Source organism: Sinocyclocheilus anshuiensis, unplaced genomic scaffold (genome assembly GCF_001515605.1).
Source record: "Sinocyclocheilus anshuiensis isolate Anshui unplaced genomic scaffold, SAMN03320099.WGS_v1.1 scaffold1827, whole genome shotgun sequence".
Classification (NCBI taxonomy): domain Eukaryota; kingdom Metazoa; phylum Chordata; class Actinopteri; order Cypriniformes; family Cyprinidae; genus Sinocyclocheilus; species Sinocyclocheilus anshuiensis.
Window position 1 is genome coordinate 241963 of NW_015552696.1, and position 17082 is coordinate 259044.

A 17082-nucleotide genomic window follows, 5' to 3' on the forward strand; every position below is an offset into this window, starting at 1 on the left:
ATTTAAAAATTCTATTATGCATATTATTTTACACACAAATCTAAATTAATATATATAAAATCTAGTTTTTTGCTGAGATTTGATGTTGTGACACGTCATGTTTACGCAATGACGTCATAACGTCATTTAGCAACTTTTAGCAACAAATTGACCTTCCTTTAACAACAACTTCCTCTGAAAATTAGTTGGCAACACTGAAACCAACACAGCATGCATTTTGGGAGACACTGTATTCACTGATGGTTTACCGCTCTTTCTTTCTCTTCTTCAGAGAATCTAGGATCATTTTACTAAAGCAATGCAGAAGCTACAGTGTTACAGTTCGTTATTGCACTGAAGGAAAGTTTCCTTCAAACACAAACAGATCTTGAACACAATCAATCGCAGAAGAAAAAACCTAGGCACTTTTAAAATACTTATGCTAAATTTTACACTGTGTCCAAAGCCGGTATGACATGATATATAGTTTGTCTGTCAGAACTGAAAGCAAAAACGCTTTCAATGTGTCTTTACCTACTATGTACTTACATGGCAGCATTTGATGCAGTGTACTTGTACTTACATGTTGTTACATTGTACTTACATTTAAAGTACATGCATTGAATCAATTCTGTAATTAAATACTTATTTTTAAACTAGATAGTAAAGTTTATAGACAAACTTTAAGTTGGCTTGAAAAAGCCTAGCCAGAAAGTTTGAAGTAGTTTTAAAAGCTTAAAGTTTGAGGGTTTTCAGTTTTAACTAATTTGAAGTAGTTTTAAAGTTTTGAAGGCAATGCAATCTATCAGAAAAATAGATAGATAAATAGATAAGAAATAGCAAACTAGCATGTTGCTAGCATGATTAGCAAGTGACTAGTATGTCGCTACCATGATTAGCAAGTTACTAGCATGTCGCTAGCATGTTTCCAGCATGACTAGCATGACGTTAGCATGTTGCTGACATTATTAGCAAGTAACTAGCATGTTGCTAGCATGATTAGCAAGTGACTAGCATGATTAGCAAGTTGACTAGCATGTCGTTAGCATGTTTCTAACATGTTGCTAGCATGATTAGCAAGTTACTAGCATGTTGCTAGCATGATTAGCAAGTGACTAGCATGCTGTTATCATGTTATTAGCATGATTAGCAAGTGACTAGCATGTTGCTAGCATGATTAGAAAGTGACTAGCATGTTGCTAGCTTGACTAGCAAGTGACTAGCATGTCGCTATCATGTTGTTAGCATGATTAACAAGTGACTAGCATGTTGCTAGCATGATTAGCCAGTTACTAGCATGTCGCTAGCCTGATTAACAAGTTACTAGCATATTGTTAGCATGTTTCAATGCAAATCCAGCTAAAACCAGTTGATTCAGTAAAAAAACAGCTAAGACCAGCCTGACCTGCTAAAAAAGTGGCCAAAACCACTTTAAAACCAGCTTGGGAGACCAGCCAAAGCAGTCAATCAGCTTATGCTGGTTTTAGCTGTTTTTTCAGTAGGGAGTTGTTAAGCTTTGCTCTAGCATTAGACAGCTTAAATACACCATAAGTCTTATTGTATAACAGTTTTCACCCCCTCAATGAAAGTCTATGGGATTTTAGGTGGTTTTGATAGTCTGGTTTAAGAAAACCGTAAGCCGGATCGTGTTTAAATTTTGGCTCAGAAGAAGAAGAAGAAGATTAAATAGTAGATCAGTAAGTTGGTTTCTCAAGCCAATTTAAAAAACAGAAACGAAGCGACACACAAACTATCCTGCTGCCTGTCGTGGCTGCAAATGGTAAATTTACATGGTTGCATTGCAGTGGTTATATTCATATTATGTATAGTACTTTGTCTGGTGTTACTGCACAGTAGTTATAAGATATTGTGAGGCACTAACTGGTTTAAGAGGGGGTCTTGATCTGATAGAGTCCAAGATCAGCTCATGAGCATTTCGTTTCACACACGTGGGAATATTTCCGTCTACCTGCAGAAGACAAAGAGACAAAGAGTCATGATATTATAGTTATTATCAAATATAAAGACAATGACTGATCACTGTCATGCTGCATCAGCTGAAAAGTATTTCCAAAGCCATAATCTCAGACGTATAGTCGATTTAGCGGGTTAGGACGAGATTAAGTGGGGGATAAACCACTCAACATGTGCTTACTACAGCAACCTCAGTGCCTTCAGCACGAGTGAGTGTAGTCAGAATGCACTCACCACAACTTTGCGCAGTTTATATTTGCGCGAGCGGATGTCTTGCATGAGCATCTCAAAGGGCGTGAGGGCTGAACTCTGTGGGCAGAGGGTTAAAGGGCTGCTCCTCCACCTTCTTGAGCTTCACGCCCTGCCTCAACTCCTTCATCAGCTGCACCCACAGACGAGCCTGAGGCACCAAACACACATCTCCATCATTACACCCGCTTATACAGCTGGACATCACAAAGACATATCTGACCCTGGAGCAGTAAAGCAGTCATAAGTAGCACAGGCATATGTGTAGCAATAGCCAACAATACATTGTATGGGTCAAAATTATTCTGCACCCTCAGATTCCAGATTTTCAAATAGTTGAATCCTAACAAACCATACATCAATGGGAAGCTTATTTATTTATTCAGCTTTCAGATGATATATAAATCTCAATTTCCAAAAACTGACCCTTTTGTGGTCCAGGGTCACACATATGAGTAAATATGAGTAAACTCTTTCAGCCTCAGCTCTGTTAAGCTCATGAGCACCATGAAGAGTGTCGAGCTCAGCGGTGGAACTGTCCTCCTGCGGTTCCTCCGTCCTGATCTTCTTCAGCATCTGCAGGAAAATATCAGACATCACACAAGCTATGTGATGTGGTGGTTCACATGACATAAAAGTGTGGCTTTTTTTCCCCCTAAACTGCCAACTGGTGAAGAGCGAATCCCGCCCTGCAGTCGATTCTAAAGCTTTCATTGGTTCTAGGATTTCAAGGTTTCCAGAGGTGGACAGTAACAAAGTACATTTACTTAAGTATTGTACTTAAGTACACTTTTTGAGTATCTGTACTTTACTTGAGTATTCTTTTTTATGTAAGATCTCAGAGAAATTCACTAAAATATAATGTCCACTCCATAGCTGGGTCTCGGGAGGATAAGATAAGTCTGTGTGTTTTGCTATTCTTACTATGCATTATCATATGCTTAGTTGCATTTTATTAATTGCATTTAGCATTTCTCTGCTGTCCGAGATCAGAATAAATGACCTGGTTTAAACCTATGCTGTCTTCACGTATGTTATTTATATGTAATTTTGAGTGTTTCCCCCTAGTTTTCGTTTTCCACACTCTCTTATCCTGCTGAGGAAGGTCTGCAGCTCAAGGGTCTCCAGAAAAAGCGCTCGACACACGGCCTGGTAGTGCTCGGGAGCCAGCGCTGGATTTGCCAGTCTGCGGGCACAAAGCGCCATCAACTGATGAACAGTATGAAAGCCATGCACTGCACCTTCTTCCTCCTCTTCTTCATCCTCATCTTGGCCGCTGTAGCCCTCGTCTTTAGCTGCATTACTGCCGCAGTGTTTGCTTTCGCTGCTTCCGACCATAAACTCAATGAGCTGCTCGAGCTGAGGGCTCAGTTCCCGCTCCTCGCTGTCATCCAGGCCCCAGTCCAGAGCACGGTAGATCGCCGCACCCATGGACTGAACCAGCTGCGCACACGTATGATGAAGAAACGGGGCGTGTTAGGGGATGGAGAGTGCCAAAATGTACCATAACACCACAATAGTCTCATTACAGTCTCACCTTTCCGTCAGCAGCAGAAACATGATTTGCATTACAGTCATCTAGGAAAAAAATAAAAAATAAGCAGCAGGAAAGTGACACTTGAATTTCTATACTTTTCTTTCTTTACTTTTCCTTCTAACCCAACAGACACTGTACTAGTGTTGGAACCATCCAGGTGAATGAAAATACAAGAAATGTTAAAGATGTCAAAGGTTTTTGCTTACTTTGCCACATTTTACTTACAGATCAAATTGCTTTCACTGAACTATGTTAGCTAAAACTTGTGCAAGTTGTGCATATTAACTTGATTCTCTCTTGGCAAACTGAACCAAAAATGTAATTTTTGTATGAATCACGTTTAGTAAATGACAGTTAATTTTTTTGCAGTCTACTGAAAATGTAGATAAACTGAGATGAGTTGAATATACTGAATATTTAGGCTTATTATTATTTGGGAAGGCTTTTACAGTTAGCGTAATTCTCAATAAGCAATGCCATTATACTTTCAGGGGGTCAGTGAGCTGTAGAAATATGTCAAGATCATGAAAATGTAAAGAATAGCAGAGAAAACGCTGAGGTTCTGACTGGGAAGGCTACTCGAGAATATCAAAGCAAAGTACTTGAGTATAAAAAAAGATTTTTATTTTATTTCTAAAAAAAATAGAAATTTTTCTATATTTCAACATAAAACAATACATGCAAAAGCATCATGATTTCCATTATGAAAAAGATGCCAAGAAGACTAGATGATAGTGCTCTCTGCAGTTTAGTAATGGTATAGCAGAAGCACAAGCCCATCCAAGGTTTTCCTCAGGTCTAGAGGTTAAGTGGGTGGAACAGACTCAGTAAAAGTCATTATTCCAAGTCTCCTAGATGGGTCTTTCCACTTGACCATTCAACTAAAGGTGATACACAGATGTGAGACTAATTGCCGTATTCAGTAACTGGCAGAAAGCTCCAGATAGCCATAAAGTGAACTGACCGTCCAACGTATATTATGCACAAAACAATGAAGAAGTGGCTTTAACTTCACTGGCAAGTCCAAATAGGGCTTTGCGCAAGACTATTTGATATAATGCCTTTGAAAAAACACAAATGTGAAACACCTGGCTAAATATATTCAAAACTGCCTCGAGCACTATAAAATGTCGCTGTGAAGAAACTAAACCACAAGAAAAACTAGCAGATCACCACATACTCTGTGGCTGTGGTAAATCATTTTATTGCCCGAGTGTTGTAGAGTATAGGTAAAAAAACATGGCTGTTTAGAGACAGTCCACCTCAAAAGGAAAATTCTCTCATCTTTTGGACTCACAGAGACAGATTTTTTTTTTTTTTGAAATATCTTTGTGTTCATCTGAAGAAAGAAGATCATACATTTGGGATCAGTGTTGGGGAAAGTTACTTTTAAAAGTAATGCATTACAATATTGTGTTACTCCCTAAAAAAGTAACTAATTGCTTTACTTAATTACTTTTTATGGAAAGTAATGCATTACGTTGCATTTTCTCATCTGGGCTGGGCTTTGCTTGTTTGTTTTTCATATATAAAAGTTCTGTAATGTAATGTAAAAGTCCTTTCACACCAAAAGTGAAATGAATAAGCCTCAGGCTGAAATGTAAATTTACTTCTGCACAGTAGAGAAACCTTTCAGCTGTGCTGCTGTTCTGAGTTGCATGAAGAATAGGACACAGGAGAAGAAAGTTCAACACTTTTCAGCAATAAAAAAAATAATTTTATGTTTGCATCATATTCTGAGTTTGTATTTCACTTTTATTAATTTTGAGGAATACTTAATCTGTTTTTGTGCAATTTAGTTTTTTTGCATTTAGTCTAGAACTACAGTAACCTCTGCACTTCCTCCTGATTTCTCTCAGCATGAGGACAGGAGAATAGGTCAGTCAATACATGGGGAAACAAAGTAACTGCTGTTACGTATTTGAAAAGTGACTCAGATATATTCTTGTAAATTAAAAAGTAATGCATTACTAGTTACTTGGAAAAAGTAGTCTTGTTCCTTGTAATGCGTTACCCCCAACAGTGTCTGGGATGGTATGAAGGCGAGTAAATGATGACAGAATCTTCATTTTGGATGGACTATCCCTTTAAATGTCGTATGACAGCCTGGGTCATTGTGAACCAGCAGAATCTGTTCCTGACCAGATGGAAAGTACATTAAATTCAAACTTTTCTATCCTTTCTCTCTTTTGAGTTAGTAGATGAAACTAAATACTGCATCTCCAAACATGGAACATTCCGGGGGGGAACTCTACATGTTTCACTTATTAATGTGAGAGAGCCAGCTGCTTTTGACTTCTTATAATCTGAACTGTAAGTACGTGTAAAATTAAGAGTTTGAAGTATAGAGTCTGCCTCCTGTAGACTGACTGGTGGAGCTATTTGGCATGCTTGAAATACTCTAGTCCATTATGCCTAGTACATTTATATTTACATTTAGTCATTTAGCAGATGCTTTTATCCAAAGCGACTTACAAATGAGGACAATAAAAGCAGTCTGTTAATCTGTCGAGTGAGTAATTCAATGACTCACACACACATAACAGACGAAAAGTCACTAGTGCACAGTGCGGTAATCTACTGAATGTTTAATTTTGATGAACAAATTCTAAAGATTCGAGTCACTAAGCATGCTTACATATGCACAGCAATGAGAGGGTTAAAGCAAAAACAGAGCTGCACTGTTTAGACAGGATTATTTTCCCAGATATACAGTGGCAAGGACAAGTTTGTGAACCCTTTGAAAATATATGAATGTGGTCTTTATTTAACTCACAATTATAGATAAATCGGACTAAACAAATAATCACACACTTATCACACTATATTATACTACTGTATATTGAGTGATCATTCACAGGGTGGAGAAAGTGTGTTAATCCTTGTCTTGAATTTAGTAACTTTAGCAGCAAAACCTCCACCAAACTTATACAACTATTGATCTTCTCACAAATCTGTTTAATGTATCACTATTCTTGGGTTGTCTCTCTTGATAGCACAGCCTGCTTTAGGTTATGCTACAGCATCTCACTGGGCTTCAGGTCAGCACCCAGGACTCATCTTTAGTTGATTTGCTTGTGTGATTTGTGTCATTGTCTTCTTGCATCACTCTCACTCTATAGAGCTTCAATCATGAACTGCTATCCTTACATTCTTTATATTCAAGATAAAATATCTTGACAGACTTCTGAATCCATTGTTCCTTCAATGATTGCAAAGAGTCCAGACCCTGAGGCAGCAGAGCAGCATTGGGTTCACACATTTAAATCTTAAGGCATTTTAATAATATTACTGTGAGCTCTTACTTCAGTGCAGTGTTGTGGATATTTCAGCAAACAGTGTGCTTCATACATTCAGTTCAATAGCATCAAAGAGGGCACATTTTAGGCAATGTCTGCATATTTGATCCAAGTGTCTCTACAGAACTCTTTAACTTTGTGTGGGAACGATATTTCATTGATGACGAGGCCTGCTAGTCGGTCCTTGGAATCTCAGTGAATCCCATCTGTGAAGCAACTGACTGTACATTTTCTCCAATTAGGACTCAGCGATTCAGTGTTGTTGGGTTGGCATAAGAGAGGTCTGCTGAGGATCACGTCTGCTCTTCTGTCTGCAGTCTCCTCCTCTAGCAAATGTGACTCAAACGCAGAGATAAAGAACCCAAGTTTGGTTTTTAAACAAGTTTCCAGAAACATGCGAGACAAAAATGAGTTAAAAAATGATCAGCAGGAGAACTCAGAAAAGTCTGTTACATCGAGCAATATAAGGCAAGCACAGGGAGAACACAAGGGCACAAGCAGCTAATTAAAGTCAGCATGAATTGTCTTTTCTCTCCTACTGTGATGTACATCTGAGTGAAACAGTTACTCAAATAAGAACAAATGCAGGGCTGTGGGACTCGATTGGATGGTTGGATTGTTGTAGTTTGCTAATGTCTTGTGATGGACGGCTGCTGGAGGAGAGGCATTATAGTCCAGCCCTCACACATCAGAGATATCATCGCGAAGGGGACGATTAAAGATCACAAGGGCACGTGAATTAAAAAATAATAATAACAATAATTATGATAATGTGCACATCATTTATTTATAATAAAAACGGCATTATTCCTTTAAAAATAACAATTAAACAAAAAAACAAGAACATTATAAAATTATAGCCTATATATAAATGGTATTGTGTGTGCAAATCAGTTATTTACTACAATTATAAAATAATATCAGTTTTGTCTAACTGAATGCTATTGTGTTTCATGAGTGTTTTTAGATTTCAAGTAGGTAAATAACTTAAACTTAGGTAAAATATGTCTAAATGACGCTCAGGAAAGTTACATGGTTGATTTGTAAAATTGTGTTTCTTATTTCATCACTATGGCAGATCATTTGCCAATTTAGCTGACATATAAACATTCCAAGTCATAACAGTTTGTTGAATATACATGTACGTCTGAGAGATTTTGATAATTAAATGGATCATTTTGCATGTGATGGCCCACACAATGACAGAATGTTTAAAAGTGAAGGGTATGAGAGTTTCACTGCATAATCCGTTCAGTTTTGATCAGGATGCCATATTTATTTTGTTATTATGCAAACCGTAAAAAAAATTGTACTTTCTCCTTTCCAAAATAATTGTTCAGAGATCTGAACTGTGTGAAAGCGATTGAGTAGAACTGCAAATGTAGTTGTGCTCATGTAAAATGAGGCTATTTCTCATGTCTATTGTCATCATTAAACAACCCTACAAGCCTACAAACACACACCGCAGCGCCCTCTGCTGCTACTTTTGTCTCAGGCCAATGCTGAAGTATTCTAGAGTAAAACAATAGCCAAGTTTTGCAGCTGTTTACAACACCTTGTATCGCATATCAAATTCAAAAACAGTGTTTAGAAGACAAAAGCTTCAGCAAAACAACACTAGACACCACTGTAATCAATAAACACCGAGCAAGTCATAATCCAATATCCAAATACCCAAAAATTCCAAGCATTCATAAATATCCAAAAATACATTGTATGGGTCAAAATTATCGATTTTTCTTTTATGCCAAAAATCATTAGGATATTAAGTAAAGATCATGTTCCATGAAGATATTTTGTAAATTTCCTACTGTAAATATATCAAAACTGAATTTTTGATTAGTAATATGCATTGCTAAGAACTTCATTTGGACAACTTTAAAGGCAATTTTCTCTTTTTTTGTTTGCACCCTCAGATTCCGGCTAAATATTGTTCTATCCTAACAAACCATACAATGGAAAGCTTATTTATTCAGACGATGTACGAATCTCAATTTCGAAAAATTGACCCTTATGACTGGTTTTGTGGTCTAGGGTCACATATTTCGCAAAATCCCATTGCTCACAGGACTAGCAGGGGATTAAAACAAATATGATCATCATCGCGGATGCATTTAAGTGCGTGACTTTATTGTTTTATTCATTTTTAAAATGCGGCATTTTTATTAGTCATATCTCTCAATGGAGGACGCAGCTATCATAGAATTACTGATGGAATACAAATGGAATGCATGTCAAATGAAATGTGCATGGACGAAAGAAACTCTTCAACTCTTACATTTCTTCTTGAGGCTGTTGCATAAGTTTCTCTGCGTGAAAGTCAGGTGCTCACCGCCGCTGTCCAGATGCGCGGAGACCGTGCCGTCTCTGTGCAGGATGATCGATGACGGAGCCCGATCAGGAGCTTTCTGCAGCATTGGAAGCACACTGCCCAAGCCTGCTCCTCATTGATGGGCTGCTCGTAAGACTCCAGCACCTCCTCCAGAGACAGCTCCCTGATCTCAGCGCTCTCCGCGGGAGAGGAGATCCTTGCGTCTCCGTCCTTGCCGCTTCTGTTCGCCCTCGGGGCCCTCTGGAGTGTGTCTGGGAACGCAATGATGATTCTGCGGTTCATTCCGGGAACGAAGCGTCTGCAGTAACGTCAGTCAGCGCGGGGCAGAGGAGCGGAGGCGGCGCATATTATAGCAGAAGACAGAACGCAAGATAGAGAAAAAACAAACTTCGTGACCATTACATTGCCTAGTGCATGTATGCTGTATGATGAATCTTTCGCATCGGTCAAGTTTCCTTCATCATGTCTGGATGGGTGTCATATATCCTGCATCCTCTGCAAAGCGCTCTCCGAGCTCCTCCCACATACTGGACCAATGAAACAGATGAGCTGAACTATTTATACACACACACACACACACACACACACACACACACACACACACACACACACACACACATGTACTAGTGCTGTCAAAACGATTAATCACATCCTAAATAAAAGTTTGTGTATACATATATTACATACAGTATATTTCTTAACAAGATGTATTGTGTGATATTGCAAATACAGCCAGGTTGGTTTGTAACACTAATAGAAATCATGGATGAATTAAAATTTGTGCATGTATTTATTGTGGTTATTTAAACTCATTTGTTATGCCCCTTCAACACCCAACCCACTCCCACTTCATTATAATACTTAAAGGCAAAGATATGGGAAACATTTTATTTGAAAACAACTATTGTAAGTAGAAACAAATTTGTAAACACAGAATAACAATAACTTAAACCTCAGGAGTTTGAGGTTTTAAACCATCTTAAACCATCTCCCTGCTGAACGAGCTGAACGTCTTCTTCGCTCGCTTTGAGAAGAATTGACAATAAAGCAGACTTGACTTGACTTGAGGAGGGTGGTGTTGGGTCATGTATGATAATGATAGAACTTTAAATCTGGTATTGAAAGTAAACTGGTGGTGGTACAGAGCTCTTTTATGACTAAATACATATTTTGTCTCTTATGCACTCTTAAAAATAAAGATTCCAAAAGGTGACGCCAAAAAATAACTTTTCTGGGTTCCAAAAAGAAGCTTTCAGTGAACAGTGCTTATAGAATAAAGCTTTTCTTAGTGTGAAGAATAAGAACATTTGAAGATTTTTTTCCACCATACTGTAAATAACCTTTTTTGGAAAAGGTTCCATGGATGTTAAAGGTTCTTCATGGAACCACAGACACCAATAAAGAACCTCAATTTATAAGAGCGAGTCATTTTTTAGCAAACAAAATACTAAAAAAAAAAAAAATGTGTAAGTAGTGAAGAACTGAGAAGTCTAATAGGTCCAGTTCATTGTAGATATATGACTTCACCTAATATTCACATAGCCTTTAAGACATGAGAAACTTATTTTGTTGATTCTAAAACTAAGTCCTAAGTTCCTAACCCTATCCATCAGTTGATCAAAGGGAAATAAATGATAGATGAATAAGAATGGTGTAGAAGCCTCTAACCCATTGTAAGCCTGAACTTGACACGTATTCATCAAAGCTGACTGATTGAAATGTCGTTCCAGGATCAAGGATGTTGATTCAGGAACATGTTCTCATTTGGCTTTTATGGCTTACGCCATTATACTTGCTTGAGTTGGTTCAAAGGGCGTCCCAAATCACTCACCTAGGTTCATTTCGACAGCCCTACAGACAGTGGAAATCAAGTCAAGAGCCCATTTTTAAGTTACTTTAATTAGATTTCTAGTTTTTGCATTCCACAATTACAGGCAGAAACAATCAAATTAACAATGAACGTACATAAGAAATCAATCAACTAACCAGTTTTTAAAGCTGCACCATAAAGTTTGGATAAATCTTGTTACGTAAATCCATTAAATTCACCAGTAACCGTTTGTTCAGAATCACTGGCATAATATGAAGACATAAGAGCTGCGTTTGCATGTTAATAAAGTCTTTGAACAGAAGGTGAACAGATATGAACGTATTCAACCCAAACATTGGTTGACACTCCATTTACGGTTCGAGGCAAACGCCTTTCATCAAACCAGACTTTGAAAAAACTGTGAAGGGTTCAATGCAATTTATTTTAGTCTCTTAATTGAACGCTCAGACGTGTGCAGTCATTGCAGCATGTGCTAGAAAACACTGTTACAGTTCAATATATGTGCTAGAAATGTATATATATGTGCTAGAATATTAATATTCTATACTTGTCTGCATGCAATGTTGAATGTAAGAGGCCTAAGATAGGAAGGACTGTCCATACATCCCCACTGAAACTGAACTTGCAAGTGTCTTGGTAGAAAAGTGGAGTAACACCACAGCAAGAACTGGAAAATCTGGAGCAGTTCATGAGGATGAGATGCACTGGAGGACATTTGAGGACATGCTCATTTGCAAAAATGATATAAGGTAAACAAGGTTATAAAAATGCAAAATTTCTGTGAGGTTAGAGTTACATTATAATAACTCAAACAATATTGGTCTATTGTACAGAGATAAAAGCTTTCATTATTAAAGCAGGGTTTTAATGATCAGTTGTCAAAGAAAGTGTGTAAGGTTCCTAAACATTTTTACTCCAGCCAAATTTAGGCAAACCATGAATGAGGCATAATGTTGCAAACAACCAAAAGACCAACATCAATTATAAACCTAGAGAAAACGTACTGAAGCCAAGCATGAATACTGACGAGCTAAATGTGTCCCATTATTTGACTTCTAAAATCTCACTCTCTCCCGATATTCTTTATAAAACAGAATAGATTGTGATGGATGCATTATCAGACTTCCCTCCTGATCACAACAGCCAACAAAATATATCCTCTAGAGTCACACAAGAGACTCCTGATCTGGTGCTAGCTTTATCTCCATTTACACTTGAACTGATTTAAGACATGATGTGTTGAATATAAATCAATGTGATTCAAACATAATAAAACACCAGCTTCCATTGAAATAAACATTACCTCATAAAACGGCAATACCACAATTAACGTTAGAAAAAGTCAATCAATTTTAAAATAGTTTACATTTGATCACATTAGGTTCCAAATGTCAGCGTATACTACAGAGAAATTCTATAGAATAGGTACAAAGAATAATAAAAGCCTTTTATGTAAATGACAAACAAAGCAGTACCACAGAACTGCAAAACGTAGATGTGCGTCTGACATCCGGGTTTACCAAAACCAAACAAGTCATTAAATCATCAAAGCAGTGTGTGTACAACACTTTATCAACACTTCTTTCACATTGGTTAGTGATGGCCTAGCACATATGGCATAGAACAATATTTTATATATAATTTGGCGTCTTAAGATCTATAGCAACAAAATTTTATTCTCTAATCAATATATACATTTTAAATTTTCAAAGCTTTGAGCATGTAATTTTTTTAGATCACTTTTAGTAAATATAAACAAATTTGAAGAGCCCCCCCAAAAAAATTCCTCTTCCCCCCCAAATCATTTCATTTTGAAATCACTCAAGTATTTAAATATTTAAGAGCAGATAAACACATGGACAACATAATCGGTTTTGTTTCCCTAATGGATATAATCAGAACATTAACCTACCTAAAGTTGATTCTTCCCATTACTTTAGCTAACACTGAACTTTCAAGAGGACTCTCTCTTGCTCAAGCAGTTTAGTAGAGATAGAAAAACTGAGATTTTAAAATGAGCATCTTCGCGTTGCTTTCTAAGCATTTTGCTAAATATCCTCAAAACAAGGTAAACTCACATGCTAAGTGAAACAGTGTAAGAGAGTCTCATGAATCGGCATGTATTTTGTCTTGTAAAACAAGTGAGAAAATAAGGCAGTGCCACATGTAACCATAATGGAGTAACTCAACAAAGAAAGGTTTTCTTTTGCCCCCATGTAATGCACAGGCCTCTCTTGATCTATAAACACTTTCGGCCCTTATGTGTAATAAATATTAACAGAATAAACAATATTTTCTCTAAGTAATATAATTAACCCGAACTGTAGGCCGTTTAACGGAGTATTCCCATAATTTACATACTCGATAAATTGTATATTATCGTTCGCTTGGAAATCTAGTGTTAGGATTTTTTCTAATATTCACACACCCATAGAGCACAGCATTGATTCCTGGTAATTGTTTAATTTTGGTTGAAATTATATAACTTTAGTGGTGATTATACAATAATTACATTTATTTTTAATTATTGTACAATTATATTATTTTGAATAAATGTTTTTACTTTGCATGCATTTAGAGCTGAATGCTCTGAACTCCTGCTTATAGGAGCTTTGTGGGATCTTTTTTGGCAATTAGATACTTTTGTTTATGTTAAATTTCTGCACTATTTTTGGCTCTTGCACCCATATTTATCCACTGTTGGATGTGTGTCTTTCTTCGTTTGTTCAGTTGAGCAAAGTGCTTCACAGCAACTTGCAGCAAGGATTCAACTGATGGGCGACTTAAAAATAAAATTAAAAAAAATGGCACATCCAATCACATTTGTAAGAGTTGGAACGATTTTTTTTTTCTTGGTCAAAGTCTGATTAAAGTCTAAATCCAGCAAGAACATGGACAACTGGTCTAAAGCTAACAAAACTCTAGTATAACAACATACCATCTAAACATACAATCAAATATTAACTACGTCGTAGGTCTTGACCCCTGCTCCTGGCTCTCACTGTGTAAACGGCTCCCGCACATCCGGCCTGAGATATTGGAGTGATCCTGAAGAGCTTGGCGAGCTGGTTCAGGTGTGTTTGATTAGGTGTGTAGCCAAACTCTGCAGGACAGTGGGTCTCCAGGAGCAGGAACTACTTTCTTCATGACGACAAATATTCTGATTCATGCGGTCAGAGTCTGTGTAAATCTGTAGAAAGCTGAATGGCATTTTTGAGACACACACACTTTGTGTTTGCAAACAGTGTTGACGTGGGGGTTTTTTTGTGGGCGGAGCCTACCTGGTGGCAGAAAATTAGTTAAGTAGCAGTCTATGGAAGCCATATAATTAAAGAATAATAAAAAAGGTAAATTTGAGTTTATAGTTCAAAATTATGGCTTTATTCTCGCAATTCCAAGACTAGATCTCACAATTCAGATAAGAAAAATCAACTCGTCATTTACTCTTTTCCCATGAGTTTGTATCCCACACTTCTGGCTTTTTTTCCTCAGAATTGACAAACTCACTATTGTCGAGTTAAATCGAGTCCGAACTAGGAGACATAGGCCTGGTTTCACAGACAGAGCTTAAACTAAGCCAGAGTTAGGCCATAGTTTAATTAGGACATTTAAGTCATTTTTATAAACGTGCTTTAAAAAAAAAAAAACATTATTGGTGTGCATCTTGAGATGAAGCAAAGGCACTGATATACTTTAAGATCAGTCAGTGCAAGCTTCTTTCAGTTGAAACAGCTCAGAATTACATTTTAGTCTGGGACTAGGCTTAAGCCCTGTCTGTGAAACCAGGGGATAAACCTACATTTGCGAGAAAAAGAGTCTTGTGAGATCTGTGAGAGAATTGTGAAATTAGGTAAATGTTGTTAGGTAAAATGTTATAGGTTTACATAATATTTCATGCTGTAACTGTAGGGCTAATACATTATGTCCCCTATGAACTGCATATGTGAATATTATGTAGATCTATGGATTAAATCAAATTTGCGCTTTAAAAGTAGAGTAATCTTAGCAGTTTTCATCAACAGTCGGTCCATTCAAACGTCTGCGTTTAATTTCAAATGGCATCTTTGTATTCTATAAAAATGATTTGCATTCCAATTCTGACATCCAAAGGCACAACAATACATTTTTTCCTCTTATTGGGTAGATTTTACCCGTTTCCCTCCACTTGTTACCAGTGATTTTCTGCCACCACAACGCATAACTGCTCTGAACTGGTCAATCCGATTCAACCCTACAACGTCAATTTGAAATGCAATGTTCTTTTCGTAAACAAAAACCACCATAATAGTTTCTGTGGTGTCTTGAATTTCATTATTGGACCATAATTTTTTCAAAAACAGCATCCAGTTTTAAAAGCTGTGTTAAGGAAGAGAACAGCGCTTTATTGCTCTAGTGTCCCGTTCTCTGCAGCTCAATGGGACACTCAAGTTCGACTGTCCTTTTGTATGAAGCGAACGAGAACAAAACCAAAGGGCAAACGCCACAGTTCGTAGGTCTTTATGCTTTTGATACTTTCGCGGTCGTGCTTTTCGAGGGCAGCCAGCTGAACTGATAGCGCTCTCGCGGGGTCATCACGTCTAAATCCAGCAGCTTCTGCTCTTTCTCACTGTCCACCGTCTTGTATCCCAGCAGAGTCATGGCTCCTTTGCATACCTCCTGGATGCGCTGCACTTTCTCAAACGGTAAGGTGGTTCGCCAAGCCAGGGAGACGTCCTCGGCGTTTCGCGAGGTGATCTTGAAGGCCTCCTTCTTCGTTCCCTTGCCCTTCCCATGCGTGATGCGGTAGATCCACTCCTGCAAACCTTCGGTCATCTCCAAACCCACAAACTCGTACATGGCTTCGATCTCGGCCAGCGTGTTGTGCACTAGATCCTCATAACGCACCATTTTATAGCGCCCTCTTAGGAAATCGGGCGGCTTTAACGTGGCGGTTTCATAAATTCGCACGTGGCTGCGACAAACCTCCTGCAAGACCTGATAAGACTTATCCTTTTCTGGGACATTAGCCTGCTCCAGGACTATAGCGTTGTCTTTGACCAGGGCTTTGACCGACTGCTCGCGGGAACGAAGCACCGCTCGAGGATCGCGAACCAGATGGATGATGCGCAGATCCAAACTCGGGTCGCGCAAAAGCGGATACAGCGACTCCAACTCGAAGAAGCGCACCTCTTTTAGCACCACATGGCTATAAGTCCGACACGCCGCCTCAGCGAGCTTCAAACCCTGCGTGTCGCAGTGCAGCTTGCAGTCTTGCTCTTTGCTAATCTCGTCGCGCGCCGTGAGAAAACAAGCGGGCGGAGAGCAGAGCGCCCGGCTGTGGCTCCACATGAAGAGGTTGGAGACATTGCGCGGCTGGGGCATGTAAGCATCCATCACCGACATGTCACACTGAAACACGCTGCGAATCATATCGCGCACAGCCATCCGCAAGCTGCGCGCGCCGGCCTGCTGCATAGACGTCCACACGTGCCAGCCGGGCTCCATCAGGTAAAAGACGTCCGGATGCTGGTTGAACACCTGGCCCAGGAACGAGGAGCCAGATCTCCACGAGGACAGCAGCAGCACATGCACCTTGCCCTCGGAAGCAGCCGTGTTTGGAGACGGTGGACGGATGAACCAGCCGTACAGAAGCACCACTGCAGCCGCCTGGATTAACACGAGACTCAGCACAGTGGGCTTCGACACTCTCCAGCGCAGCATACTGCCTGCTTTATTCACCTGCGAGAGCAAGCACAGTCATACTTCAATGGCTGGGTCATGTATGCCCTAAAGTTTGAAAACAAAGTGTTATTCTAGCTTTAAAGGATTAGTTTTAATTAGTGCTGTCAAACGACTGATCGCAATTAATCGCATCCAAAGTAAAAGTTTGTTTACATAATAA

At 38.6% G+C, this 17082-nt stretch overlaps 1 protein-coding gene and 1 pseudogene across 1 annotated transcript in view; both read right to left on the reverse strand.

Moving 5' to 3' along the window:
- Positions 1-17082, reverse strand: part of LOC107667679 (protein spire homolog 2-like) — a 36511-nt pseudogene that overhangs the window by 13122 nt on the left and 6307 nt on the right.
- LOC107667680 (carbohydrate sulfotransferase 6-like) overlaps positions 15133-17082 on the reverse strand; it is an 8818-nt gene continuing 6868 nt past the window's right edge. The window contains exon 3 of the mRNA XM_016459405.1: positions 15133-16919. Within this exon, the coding sequence (XP_016314891.1) occupies positions 15699-16919 (1221 nt within the window). The 3' untranslated portion in view covers positions 15133-15698. The remainder of the gene's footprint in view (positions 16920-17082) is intronic.